Here is a 14,337-nt window from a genome sequence, read left to right on the forward strand (position 1 = left end):
TTCGTTTCAAAAATTTTGATATTATGAATCTAGTTTTAGCACATTTATATTGAAACACAAAAATGAAAAATAAATATATCGGTGTCCAACTAAAACATCATAGTTTTAATAGTTTCCAATAAGTATATATCTATTTTTCTTCTTGACTATTCAAGGAGTCTGACGGATGAATTGTGGTTATGGAGTGAAATACCTCTCGAACCACGCAAAGTGTAGCTTGATTTAATATCCAAGTAGGACCTCTTGTTCGATCAACTATTTTACATGTAGTAGATATACTATGAACATATAAAATATTGCTAGCACGACTTTGGTTTTTTAAACTTTAGTATCTTTGTGGATATCTCACATGAAATTCACGACGAGGGTTCCAAAACTCCTCTATCCATCGTCGATATTTTATAAAAAGGTGGGCTTGGCACAAGCTCAACTTCTTCGATTAGGTTACCACCCTAGTTTAGCTGAAGATGAGACATAATCTAACATACTCAAAAATATTTGATTTGCATTTATAATTATCGAATTCAACCCAAACTCGAACATATTCAAACTTTTTTCAAACCAAAATCGTGCTCAAATTATTTCATTCGAAAGTTCAAAAACCGCTCGCGAGTTTTAATATTTTATTAATAATATATAATTATATATCAAATAAATATACTTTGAGGTTTTATTTTCAAAAAACTCACAAACATTTTCAACTACTTCGAACAAAAATAATAAAAATTTTAAATTTCTAATCGAGTTCGAATATAAAATTTTATTTGGCTCGATTCAATGCTTTTAGACCCAAGTGTCCAACCATAATTCCCTGAAAAAAGTAAACTTTTTATTTTTTTTAAGCTATGAAAAAAAGTAAACTTAAACTTCCAAATTTATGAACTTAAGATTATTTATTGATCTTCTTTGTGTATACAAAGCATTATCGAGTAAATTCTTCTAATCATAGTACACCTCTTTAATTTCAAGAGGAAGGCATTCAAACACCGATTAAACTACACGCTTAATCCTCGTCTTCTGTCTCTTCTTCATCATCGTCATTATTTTCCCCATATCTCCATCCTCCCTCTGCTAAGTTATCTCGCTCTTCTTCCGTTTCTTCACTATCTTCTTCGTCGTACATTTCGTCTTTAACAGGCCAAGATTTTTTCACCACATTCAAGTTGGCAGAAGACGTGGTAGTAGTTTTGCGCTGAGTCACTTTTGAAGGAGGCATCTTCAAACTTGGCTTTGACCTGCTTTGTTTCTGAACTTTGCCATTCCCACGTTTTCCAGTATATGCTTCTTGATCACTCCCTTCATCTATCTCATTTTCAGTATTGGCTCGCGTGTTGTTTTTGGCTTTGTCATCTGGAAAATGGCCAGGATGCTCTCGTCTCAAATGAAGATTCAGCTTGTACTCGTGGATGTAGGCCTTCTCACACCCTTCATATGGACATGCGAACGGGCGGTCTGATGATGCAGGTCCGGAAGCTCCAGTGTTAGATTTTGAAGTTTTCACTGGTTTTTCTACTGGTGTGGTGTATTTGACATCATCTAAACCGTTCTGTGTAAATTGCCAGAGTTCAAGCTACTAACATGTTGCAGCAACAAGATATCAAAAGTGAACTTTAAAGTACGTATATCATATGTAGAAAAGCTTTTCAATATGTCCAGGCAAACTCAGAACCATTAATTTCTCTTTCCCAGCATTGCAACAGACAATAATTAGTAGTGCTCAATGCGAAAAAGGAGAAATGACGTTAATGTCTGATGATACCTGTTTTATGTTTCGAGTTAACAAGAACCATTTATCAGAGCATCAACAACCAAAAAGAGGGGTGATTTCATTTTGGTCCTTTAATAACATCCATCACACTATGAAGTTCACAAGAACCTTGATCTAAGTATGAACAGTAAGCATATATCATTTTTGTCCCGTTACTTATGCCCCCAGGTCGATTGGGGTACTCACCCTAACCAAGGTTAGTCCCTCGTGTTAGTAATTGGTCTCCCCTTCATTTCAAAATCTATCAGCTTGGGGAACCAAATATGTTTCATATAGGAAAGGGACTACAACAGATGAGATGGAATCAGGAGAAAATTTTGACTTGTAAAAACATTTTGCCAATACTCCATGGATGAAGCATAGAGTCTGTGGAGATAGGTGCATAAAGTGTTCATCCCGTAACTCTAACATAACTAAAGGAGGCTGCTAACCAATTTTTGTTTTACCCAAAAAATCATATTTCTGCCCTTTGTCAGACCAAGGCTTGTCCAAAGAAACCACACCTTGCTTTAATTAAAAAATTCCCAAGTTAATTGGCCAATGTCACATCACTTTGTGATTGTCTTGATATTATTTTCCAGCCCTACAATCTCATTGTGTCCAAGACTCCAAGTTGGGGAACATTACAGGAGAGCTAAAAATGACAGAAGAATAGCAGCTATAAGTCTCATGTGAATCAATATCTCTACACAGAGCCACATAAATTCAATGCCTGAATCTTATAAAAGCCTTGCTGCAAATGATCTTTAAGTTACCTCTATTATAAAGAGGAAAAAGGCCACTTTAACCATTGAAACCGGAAACTCTACACCAATTTGTCTCGGTGGTTCAATTAACTTTGTGACTCTCTCAGATGATTTTGGAAGAAAAGGAATAGAGAGCACATGATCCATTTTAATGCATTTGTCTCAAAATACTTATCAAGCATGATAAAAAGAAAAATGATCTTAAACTCATCTGACCTTCTTGTGTATATTATTGCCATGCCTTGGGCTTTAAATCCTCACCTCGAACATAAGCAAATAATTGTTTCATAATGATACAAAATGTAATAACCCAGCTATATCCAATTCTATGCTCGGGCTTAAGATTTTATTAATACAGCTGCTTGGGTCAAAAAATTTAGCTGGATAAATTAATTTCGGTCCCTTAAGTATGCCATTGTATCAAATCTAGATTTGATCCTCTCACAAACTCATCAGTTTTTGTCCCTCGTGTTTATAAAAGCAAACACATCTGAATCCCATGGCTGTTTGTTTTCAACAAAAAGTTGGAGCCATGAAATGTTAGTGATTTTGGAATCATTAGGGACCACAATTAATCTACGTAGAACTAGGATAAACAGAGTCCAGAAGTGAGTCTCTTAGGTTCCAAAAATGAAACCATCCAACAAAATAGCTAAAAGGTACAAGTAAAAAGCAAAATTCATAGAACATCACAAAAAAGGAAAGTACTAAAACTTGAAAAGAGATGGAAAATGCATCACCTTCTCGTGATGAGAAGCAATGTGATTCTTTAGCTTATACTCGTGGGCATATCGTTTTCCACATTCAGGATACGGACAAAGGTGATAGTTCTCCTGCGAATGTGTTTTCATGTGTGACCTTAGATTGAAATCCAGAGAGAATGCCTGACAAATATTGACTCAATGCATCAGAAAACAAGCCAGGTGTAACAGAAGACTAGGAAGAGACATTACATTAAAATTTCCGATCTATGGTTTTCTTGAAATATATCAAGGTTGTTGAAGACTAACAGAATGCATCCATTTGTATGCTACCAATTTGTCTACAACAAAATGGCATCTTCACAAATTCAACGAGACTCGGACTTATGCATTTAATGATATGATTAATTTCTGGCTACTAAGAGGACCGGACCCTGGTGCATGCATGTGGATGTGGGGGAGGAGGGGTTTTACACGATATCCTCCTAGAAGGTAATACTCACCTTACCACAGCCTTCATGGGGACACACAAAATCTCTCTCTCCGGTATGAATTAAAAAATGCCTCTTTAGCTTTGAACTATCCAAAAATTTCTGCAAAATAAAATCTATTTAATATGAAAGAAAGACTCATCAAGAGAAAACAAGGAGCCACGTTACTTTTCCACAATTCTCATAATGGCAAACATATTGTCTCTCTCCATGAATGTGAGAATGCTTCCTCAAAGCTCCAGCATCAATAAATGTCTTTCCACAACCCTCATAGCTACAAAGAAACAAAACTTCTGTCGTCGGTTCAGGTTCGGGCTCTACTGCTTCTGGCAATTTTGATTTGTCTTTCACAGCCTTTAATGTTGCCTCTAAAAAAAGAACATTTTTCATGGGTCAGATTTAGCCTCTGGCTCACAAGTAAAATTTTCAGTGGAATACGGAAAATGCAAAATCAATATCAATGTGTAACTCTAAAGAAAAATAAACAAATGGAAATCAGAATCACATAAACCAACTGACTGGTACAGTAATTTCTTACTAGAAATTACTTATACGTCTAATATGCAACTGATATGGCAAAATAAGTTTGAGAAACGTGAAATTATACTAGTTAGGTGTACCCAAAGAGTATCTTATGAAGAAGGTCCAGATATAAGTTGGTAGCTCAAGAGTCGGTGCTTCCGAAAAGACAACAGTCTAGGTCTGAAGTTCTACAATCAGATTTTTTCAATTGATTTCCAATCATCCTCAGGAAATAAAAAAATATAATAGATGTTAGCAGTAAACTATATGCATAAACAAGTATGCTGTTTCAGAAAAAAGATCAGCTCAATTAATTTACCGAGAACGAAATACTGTCAACTAACTGTGGATCAAAGCTTTCAAATGAACATTTGTTTCAATTTAATTTCATCACACCCGGTAATAGCAGAACAGCTTAGCTCACCATCTTCAACAGCAATATTAAACATCCCAATGCATCCTTCACTAGGTAGTTACAATAACATCTCTATATGAGTTAATCAAGTTTGCGGGAGGCAGTATTAATTAGATCTCTCCTGTCAACATAATAAATATATATAAAATATAAAAATTATTCCAATTTTCGACGTAAAAAGAATTTTGTTTCTATTCTGATCCTGCCTGAAGTTTGGACATTATTTCTCTCATAAGTTTGAATCATAACGAAAAATGTTAAATTACAAATAACTAAGCACCCTGCAAATCCTCCTTAACAAGGTAGGAAATAGCTTTAAATCACTGAATCATTTAATCATTTCTTGACCTCCTTGTTTTCTATTGATGACTACTAGAAGTCAAATCTTGTGCATTATGTCTCTCATTAATAAAGTCTGAATTCTACTAAAAACTTTTGAGTTTCAAATCAACGAGTCTCCTGTATAACCTTCCCAAAAAGGTGGCAGCGACTCAAGGTACAATCGATCAAAAGCAAAGGATAGGAAATAAGCACTAGATAGAGACAATATGGCATACCTAAAGAAGAAACAAGTTATCATCATACAGAATGCAAGAGTTTAAGGCAACCAAAGAAAAATTAACACAATCACATATAACTACATCTTCAATTCCATGAAACAAAAAATTTCTACCCATTTGGAATAAAAACAAAATTAAAGAAATCCATCATCTGCTTAATAGAACAGGAAATTGAAACTAACCATTAACCCATTTCAAAACCAAACACTTCCCACCAGTAGCGACAAGATCTTGAGGAACCCTAGAGCAAAGCAAACAGGTAAGAGAAGTTCACTAAAACATTTAATAAAGTATGAAACAAAATCAAAGAGCAAGAATGTTGCATATTGTCAATTTTTAAAAGTTAAAGGAGATGGAGCAAAAATCAATAAAATGCTCATCGAATAGTAATTCATAAATTAAAATCGAAACCACACAACCAGCTGACTAATACAAAGTTTGGTTACAGGAGCAACTGGATAAAAAAAGTCAACATTAATTTCAAATAGAACTAGAAGCAAGTTTAAGAATGGATATACTAAATAAAAATTTAAAAACCATTTTTTCACAGACAAAGTTAAAGCAAAAGGCAACCAGTGCCTAATTTCTGACTTTATGAACAATTTAAAAAGCAACTAGAACACGCCCAAAAACCCATTCTAAAGCACCTTGTTCAAATTATCTGTCCAAATTCACTTTAAATGGACCAACAAACCCATTTTCCATTAATTTTTTATCGCAGTCATCCCAAATATGATTTAAAGCCGAAAAAGCCTTTTCATTGGCCATGATGCTTTTGTTTATGTTCTAGACAAATGATTCTCACAAGGTCACAGGCATTAAAATGCGCCACAACAAGGCAGCAAGGCAAAAGGTACAAACTTAATCAAATTAAAGCACATATTCAATACAATAAAAGGTGAAAATGAACTCACTGTACTACTTACAGAAAAAATCAAACTGATACAATTATATCACAGGCACTCATAGTTTCTAAGCATTACCCCAATCTCTTAGAGCAAATATCAATGCTACACCACAAACTATGCTTAATTCAGCAGAGGACTCCTTTTCCTATCTCAATCTTCTTCTTTTCTGAGGGGATTTTGCTGTGTGTAGAGCCAAACCTAAGGAGGATGCTTACTTCTGAATAAAGGTAGATTTAAAAATCTAATTTCTTAGTTTTATATCTTACTCGATGGATCCTGACGACATGTCTGAATGGAATGAAGGAGAAAAATAGTAAATAATTAAAAGATATGAAGTGAAAAATGGATCTATTCATGGTTTCAATTGAAAATTGGAAGAAATGAAAGAAAGGATTAAAGATACGAAGTCCAGTAAATTTTCAATTTTGTTTCAATTAAATGTATCCCTTTTGATTTTCCAACAAAAAGAAAAACAATAGTAACAAATCCTGCATGTTTTCACTCCAACACTAATAGAGACAATGAAAATTTAACTGGCAGATGCGCAGATAATCATTTCATCTATTGTCCCCCCATGTTAAGGTTTCTCTCACAGATAAAAACAAAAAATAAGATGCCAACATGGTTTGCATTGATGCTAGATTTTCTGGTAAATGCTTCAGAAAACGAGAACAATTCATCCCAGACTTAATAGTAAATACTGCCGAAAAAGAGAAAACAATGCCCAAGAAGAAGAATTCAAATCGTTCATCAGAGGTAAGAACCAATCAATAAACTCAATTCCTTATCAGATACCAAAAAGAGGTCGAGTATATCGGAACCCAGTGTAATTTTATACAGAAATATCAACAAGTAGTAAGAACTGGGAATTTTCTTCCTTACCATTCTCTGACCCATCTGACAGCAGGGTTTCTGGACTTGGTTATGGAGCGCCTGTCGAAAAGATTATGAGCAAAGTGATTGTCCATTGCTTCCCTCTTTATCCCGACAGGGCTATTGGTTAATCAATAGAAAATAATCATCATTGGTTGAAATTAGGGTTACGGTTTGGAGATGCCCAAAAAAAGACTAGTTTCTTTCATGGAATATCATCATAAAATTGGGGGAAGGGAGAATGCCACGTTCCGAATTCGTCCAAGTTTTGTGTCCTTTTTCGGCCCAATCAACTTTGTTGGGCACAACATTCGGCTAATTCCTTCCTTTCGTCTTATCATTTAGGACAAGTTTGGTTTTGGTCTCTCTTCACATGCATGTCATAGCTAACCAAAGAAGAAAATTTTGAAGTGAGAATTAGATATATTCGAGTTTAAATTCGATTCGAATGTTAAAACTTTTAATATTTTTTGCTCGAATTCAGTTCAAATCAATGTTCGAGTTTGGCTCAAAATACTCAAACATATTCGCGAGCTACTCGAAAATAAATGCTTGGAATATGTTATTTAATATATAATTATATTATATTAATAAAATATTTAGCAGCTCAAGACTACGTAACAAAATAATTTGAGATCTAGTTCGGTTCGAAAAAAGTTTGAACATATTCATCACCTCGAATTTGATAATTTCGAATACAAATAAAATATTTTTTCAAGACGGATAAATTGGTTTGCACCCAAATTTAGCGGCACATAAAAATTTGGTTAAATAATAATCAACCGAACTATTTTGTTAATTTGGATTTTAATTTTTATTTAGTTTCAATTATTGTTACGAAAATTTTGTTAAAACAAATTAATCGAGTATTTTAAATAAAATTCAATTTTTACATAGGGGACTGGGGTCATAATAATTTTAGTACTTCAAGTCTTGTGTTGTTTTGTGAAAAATAATAGATAAAGCTAATAACTTCTAAAATTACATAGAATCTCCCATGGTTGTATTTATCTTACATTTAACCTCTTAAAATATAAGATAAATACAAATTTGATGGATGAAGATTTAGGATGAAGTAAGTCTTTTGTGAGACGGTCTCACGAATTTTTATCGTGAGACGGATCAACTCTACCGATATTCACAATAAAAAATAATACTCTTAGCATAAAAAATAATAATTTTTCATGAATGACCCAAACAAGAGATTCGACCCACGAAATTGATCCGTGAAACCGTCTCTCACAAGATTTTTTGTGTTTAAGATGAATAACAAAATGTGGATGTTCGTAATTTTAAAAATTATTGGATTTATTTATTACTTTTCATAAACCTCAAGAATTATATATGTAATATTTAAGTGTAATTGGATTTATTTGTAAATATGACAAATCTCGTGAGAAATAAAGTTAATCATGTGGTTTTTAGTCACACAAAAAATCAAAACACTTGATGAAAGAAAAGAATTGCAGTGATACACCGTCCATCAAACGGAAAATGTAATTGGAAACGTCTCAAATTAGTGTTTATGTCAGTGGAGTAGGTACAACTCCCTATCAACGTCTTATCAGACGAGCTTGTACACAGGGCTACGCAATGTGATTTACATCACTAACGTGATTTGCAGACTATTGTATTAATCCAGAATTTATTCTGTGCACAACAAATGATTACTTTTGTTGAAAAAAACAATAAAAACCATCGATACCAAGAGTTTGTATGACGTGAACAAAACCCGATTTTGGATTCTCAACAAATGAGGTGAACCTTCCATAAAAATAACAACCCACATAATTCTATGGTGCTATAAAAATGAGTTGAAGATCCATGTCCTAGTTTTATTAGGAATGAATTCTTTATATGAATGGTCATTTGAAAAAAATGGTGTAAATGAAAGTTTCATTCAGACAATTATTTATAATAATGTTTTTATAAAAGTGTTCCTTACAAGGAGTTTTAAAAGTCTCAACAACTGTTTTATAAAAACGCTTTCACAATTAAAAAGTTTTGAAAGTTCTAAAAATATCAAAAAACACATCTTCTATTCCTATTCTTTAAAAAGTATTATACTCAAGAGAACAAATTTTTAAAAACATTTTTATAAAACTTTTGCAGAAATCTTGTATACACACACTTGAAGTTTTTGTCAATTGCAACACACTAAAACATTTTTAAAATACTTGTCAAACAGAGTCGAAAGCATAGACGGTAAAGAAGACACCGCGATGTACAGAAATACTACAGATCTATAACTCGTCATGGGTTGGTTTTCGAGTTATGGATGGTAAAATCAGGAAATTGAGCATTACTAGTGAATTTGAATCAATCCAAGAAAAAAGAAACGCACGTTTTTTTACAAAATAAAAGCTCCTTCATCGGGTCCTCCATCCTACAATGGCTCAAGACATGGGACGCAGAGAGACCCACCAAGTTGCGAGGTCATGACCATACACGAAACTCACCCAGTTTACAATCATGAGCACTATGAGAATTGCCGATAGAAATAAACAGGTTAATTGACTTCAGCTAATACTAGTGCAGACAGGGCTCTATAAATAGCACCTGCACACAAAGCAATCACGAAAAATTATATTTGCAAAGATCAGCACACATGCTTACTGTTTTAATATCCGGTCATTTTATGACATTTCTCGAAACCGGGCAATGGCCTTCTTCTGAATAACAGCTTTGTAGCTATCTCCTGCCTGCACCTCAAGGTTTGGGTCCACTTTCTTTGGTTGGCTACCTAGACCTGCTCTGGTTTCCATGTTTTGCGCTTGGACAGGCTCTACCATGCCACTACCATCTTTCCCCAGTCCCTGAACATGGGATTGACACACACAAAAAAACCACAAAAATTCCAACCCCATAAGTCGGATCAGGATGAGTAAAAAATTAAAAGATGGCCACTATATAACCAATGATACTGACGAGTCGGAGGTTTCCAAATTTAAAGAGGACTATTCCAAAGTAGGACAATATACACCACTGGATGTAACAAACGAAAGGGAGATGGTAAAAAAAGTAAAACAATCGAGTTGGCAGTGTGAGGTAATTTGTTGACAAAAATTAATTGGTGGAATAGAAAATTTTCAACTTCTTGGAAAATAAAGGAAAGTTGTGCAAGATAGGGATGAGAAATGGTACCAAGCCTTCGTGCCATCCCATGTTCCGTAGCATTCGGTTGCCTACATTGTTCTCATCAATTGCCCTGTCCGCTGTGATAATATCATAGCTCTGACTATCCAAATCTCCAGTAACACGTCCACCTCCAACACCAGGGGGAAAAGGCATAGAAGCCATGACGCCCACGCCCCTTTTATATGTTGAATCTCGATCTTGAAGCCCATCGATAACAGGAACATGAATTTTCTCACAAGTCAATACACAGTCCGAAGATAAATAAAACTAGCAATCGAACCCAATGGATAAGATCCTTCTCAAATCTTTATTTAAGTACAATAGTCAAAGGTTGATGCTAAGACCATGATATTCCAACAATTCCCCATTGCAAAATTAGATCCTTCAAATTTCTGAGCAATATGCCCAAGTAACTCTAGATACAACAATGAACCGACAAAATTTTATTGATCACAGAGAGAGAACATGGCATTAAGAGAAACTGAAGACCACTTACTTGAATCTCCAACCCCAGTTGAAATGTCGTCTCCAAAAGCTGATGAACTATACAAATTTCTCCGTTCAGCAGCACGATCCCTGTAAGTATTTTGTGGCTGTTCTTTATTTAAAACAGAAGAAGACGGCATTTCTGAGAATCTTCTTTTACTGCCACTAGCAACAGGCTGTGCATAAGAACCCAAGGCAGATGCATCTGTTCTGAATGGAGCCACTGTTGTGGACATATCTGTGACTGTTGAAGATGATCCAGCGCTAAATGTACTGATTGAAGAAGTGGAAGGAACTTCTGCTGAACTTGTATAAAGGGTATCTGATTTGACCACCTTCAGTCCTGAGCCTCTGATAACACCCTTTAAAGTTCCTGCAGAACTGGTAGTAACAGACCTTGCCTTTTCTTGAGATTCCAAGTTTGTAGATTGTGTCATGGCACTCATTGTAAAGCCTGAAGAAGCCATAGCATTTTCTTTTGCTGTCAGCACTTCATTTTTTAACTTGTTCTTTGTTGATGATGCAGGGATAGCTTTTTCTTCAGCTGAAATTGACAGTTGATTGTCATCAAGAGCCACACGTGGTGCTTGTCCTTCGTGACTCCTTTGCTTCCAAATGCTTAAAACATTATTCATCTTCTTCTTGTTAGCCAAGATGCTACTTTTGGAGGCTAGTCTTATTTCTTTTAACTTCTCCTTCTCTTTCTTCTCAGCAGCTATTGCTGCTGCTGCTGCCGCCTGAACGGCGTCGGGTAATGAAGCAGATTTCTCATTTGCTGTTATGGTAGCTGCTGGGGCAGATATTACAACTTTCAGACTACTGGAGGAACCATCAGACGCCTTAGAAGTTTCAATCTGCTTTTCAGTTGTTTCATCACTCTGATTAGTGCAAGGGACATATTGCTGGGTTTTGTGGTCAAAAGAATACCAGGCACCGTTGTTGCCGTCGTAATATAAACCTATAGAGCAGATGATGTAAAATCAAATTACTTACATTTCATTTAAAAGAAACAACCCCCAGATCTAGGAAATGTAGGAGGAAATGATATCCCATGCATTTCAAATGGTCGAAAATAATACATGTTCCAAAGTATTTCAGTGAAGACAATATTTTTCTCCATAAATATTTTCCAACAGGAATTCTACATCAACATAATATAACACTATATCATCAACTTAGACAAATTGTCTGTCATGCAAAAAGAATGATAAATCAGCAGAAAGTAGAATATTTTCCTTCGCATGCAACATTTCAGTTTGCTCGATCCAATGTGCATTATGATGATGTACACCAGGTCAAAAACAAGGAATTTCAAGAAGTGATAAGACTCAATGAGAGAAAATTGTCAAAAAAAAAAAAAAAAAAGCAGTAAACCAACACTTCACAAAAACTGCTAAAAGTATGGCTCAAGAACCAGCACCAAAAAATAAAAAGTTTTAATTGTAATGAATTGCATCTCTATATGGAAAATACATGTAAGACAACAATTTCAATCAAATAACCTATGCATGAGTTATATGTGGAGCCTGGTCCAGTTCTCTGTGTTGTGTTGTGTGTTGTGCAGTACAGGCTTTTGGCATCAAAATAAACAGAATTCCATCATCCAGCATTTTATTCAGGACGAAAATCACAGGGACAAATTCATAGGCCACACCTCATTGGCCAGATCATATAATCTTTCCACTATTAAAATACATGACATCCTTACTTTCTAGTACGGTTGAAAGATTTCCTTATCATAAGAGTAAAGTTTAAAAGCTCCACTATCTTAGGTATATAATACATAAGGAAGAAAGTCAATACTTCACTTTGCAAGAATAGGTATCAATACCACGACACTCTTCACTGGGAAAATTATAGAACCCTATCCTGCAAACTTTTATCCATCGGATTCTCAATTTTACTTTGCAAGAACAGGTATCAATGCCATTTACACTCTTCACTGGGAAAATTATAGAACCCTACCCTACAAACTTTTATCCATCAGATTCTCAGATAGATAGGAACGTGTGGATGAGTGACACGAATACTAGGCAGGAATTGAAAAAACATATGATACAATACATCAATCAGCGACTATTAAAAGCTTATAACTAACCCGCCACTCTTATTTGTACGATCCCATCAAAAAAGTATCATGGAATAAAAAACATGAAGGCAAACTAACATTAGACCATACCATGGTTTAGTTTGAAGGATGCGAACAAATTGCATCACAAAACCTTTTTCTGTTTCGATTCCCAAAAAATGGCACCAAAAATGAGAACCAATAGTTCAATTCTGATTCTTTAACATAGGAAATAAAGATGTGAGATCGTAGATGGAATCATATGTCTATCTTCAATTGTAAATTCTCGAGCATATATAGACATCTTAAGTTGCATAATTTACATAAATAAAAATAAATCCCTATTTTTTTTTTCCATAGAAATTTTTTTTTTTAAATCCTATGACATATCATCTCAATTGATTAAACTTAATTACTCTCACAACCTTACAAGCCCACTTTTTTTTATCCACCATTAAATTTCAAAAGAAAAACATCGTTTAAATTGTTTTGAAAGTTATAACCGATACAGTTATCAACCAGAACTAAAATTTGTCAAAGCAATAAGATTCTAGTTAAGCCGTCCATTTTGGAGTAATGGCCAAGCTCCGAGATTTAAAACAAAAAACGATAATTATGTCTGTACACTTTACAGTTAGATTAATGTATTATGAATGGCGGCACAACAGATTTATTTCAAGCGTCCACCAGATACAATGAATAAAATTCTTTTTTTCAAGGGATTGAAGAAAATAATAGCTTTTATGGACACGGCATCTTTAAAGTAGGTCAAAGGCAGGGGTTTGTGATTCTAGAGACCTTTTCATGTCTTCCACAAAGGGATATATTAGTGATTCGGCAAACAATTGTAAAACATACCTGTATTTCCATCATAGTAGAACCCAGAAGCAGCATCAAAGTAATAGCCGGAGGCCTCATCCCACACAAAACCAGATTGTGGAGGGGCAGAATTATTTTGACCTGAGACACCGCCTTGATCTTGACCACCAGATGATTGTTTATCATCTGGATTATATTCTTTGGGCGCCCAACCAACTGCATCATACTACAAGATATGCAGGAAGAAACGTGTCTCAAATGAAACAGAACTATGTTAGCAAATGTGTGTGTGTGTGTCTCTATATATATATATATATATATATATAGAGCGAGAGAGAGAACAAATAAACTAAGACATACAAGAGAGAGAGAGAAAGTTACAGACATACATTTAGCAACTATTAATGCAAGTAAAAGGAACCTATTCACCAAAGATATAAATTAATTTCCTGGGTATCAATACTTTAGCACTAACATTTAAGAGAAAATCTTCAAAACGAATGCTAATAGGACATGAAGAAAAACAGCTGATTGACATGGAGATAATTGTAAGTGCTGCAGAAAAGAGGATAGCAAACCTGCTGGGCAAATGTTGCCGCTTCAATTGCAGCAGCAGCGAGACTGCTAGACTGAGAAGCTCCTGAAGCTGCGGATCCAGGCCCAATTATACTTTTGGCATAGGCAACTCGAAGGATCTGACCATTTTTCTCCAAAGTAGTGCCATTTGTCGCATCAAGTGCTTTAGTAGCATCCTCAACCTTAAGGTAAGTCGACATACAGACAAATTTATTGATAATAAATAATAGTCCTCATTAAAAGAATAATCAGAAAGATGAGCTTTC

General features: G+C 34.8%; 2 protein-coding genes across 11 annotated transcripts in view; both read right to left on the reverse strand.

Annotated features, from left to right (window-relative positions):
- Positions 1 to 867: 867 nt before the first annotated feature.
- On the reverse strand, positions 868 to 7,290 carry LOC142547511 (zinc finger transcription factor YY1-like). 2 transcript variants are annotated; one of them, XM_075655847.1, is made up of 6 exons: positions 6,994 to 7,290; positions 5,386 to 5,444; positions 3,875 to 4,074; positions 3,719 to 3,808; positions 3,255 to 3,347; positions 868 to 1,546 (listed from the first exon to the last, which is right to left on the reverse strand). In XM_075655847.1, the coding sequence occupies exons 1-6, from the start codon at positions 7,077 to 7,079 to the stop codon at positions 1,004 to 1,006; spliced, it is 1,071 nt and encodes a 356-aa protein (XP_075511962.1). In that variant the 5' UTR covers positions 7,080 to 7,290; the 3' UTR covers positions 868 to 1,003. The 2 variants fall into 2 exon arrangements, with proteins under 2 accessions (XP_075511962.1, XP_075511961.1); XM_075655846.1 differs by having other exon boundaries at positions 3,255 to 3,398; positions 6,994 to 7,286.
- A 2,020-nt stretch (positions 7,291 to 9,310) lies between these two features.
- The window catches only part of LOC142547512 (SUPPRESSOR OF ABI3-5), a 30,597-nt gene continuing 25,570 nt past the window's right edge, over positions 9,311 to 14,337 (reverse strand). For all 9 annotated transcript variants that reach the window (XM_075655853.1, XM_075655849.1, XM_075655851.1 and 6 more), the window contains exons 13-17: positions 14,074 to 14,253; positions 13,535 to 13,721; positions 10,619 to 11,566; positions 10,129 to 10,319; positions 9,311 to 9,800 (exon numbers count right to left, since the gene is read on the reverse strand). In XM_075655853.1, the coding sequence (XP_075511968.1) occupies positions 9,621 to 9,800; positions 10,129 to 10,319; positions 10,619 to 11,566; positions 13,535 to 13,721; positions 14,074 to 14,253 (1,686 nt within the window). In that variant the 3' untranslated portion in view covers positions 9,311 to 9,620. The remainder of the gene's footprint in view (positions 9,801 to 10,128; positions 10,320 to 10,618; positions 11,567 to 13,534; positions 13,722 to 14,073; positions 14,254 to 14,337) is intronic.

The sequence above is a fragment of the Primulina tabacum genome, chromosome 5, assembly GCF_025594145.1.
Source record: "Primulina tabacum isolate GXHZ01 chromosome 5, ASM2559414v2, whole genome shotgun sequence".
Classification (NCBI taxonomy): Eukaryota; Viridiplantae; Streptophyta; class Magnoliopsida; order Lamiales; family Gesneriaceae; genus Primulina; species Primulina tabacum.

Coding starts and splice junctions, on each gene's coding strand:
- LOC142547511 (XM_075655846.1), bottom strand. CDS start 7,079: ATGGACAATCACTTTGCTCATAATCTTTTCGACAGGCGCTCCATAACC. Junction 5,445..6,993: donor GTCAGATGGGTCAGAGAATG/GTAAGGAAGAAA, acceptor GCTTTGCTCTAG/GGTTCCTCAAGATCTTGTCG. Junction 1,547..3,254: donor TTGCTTCTCATCACGAGAAG/GTGATGCATTTT, acceptor CAATTTACACAG/AACGGTTTAGATGATGTCAA.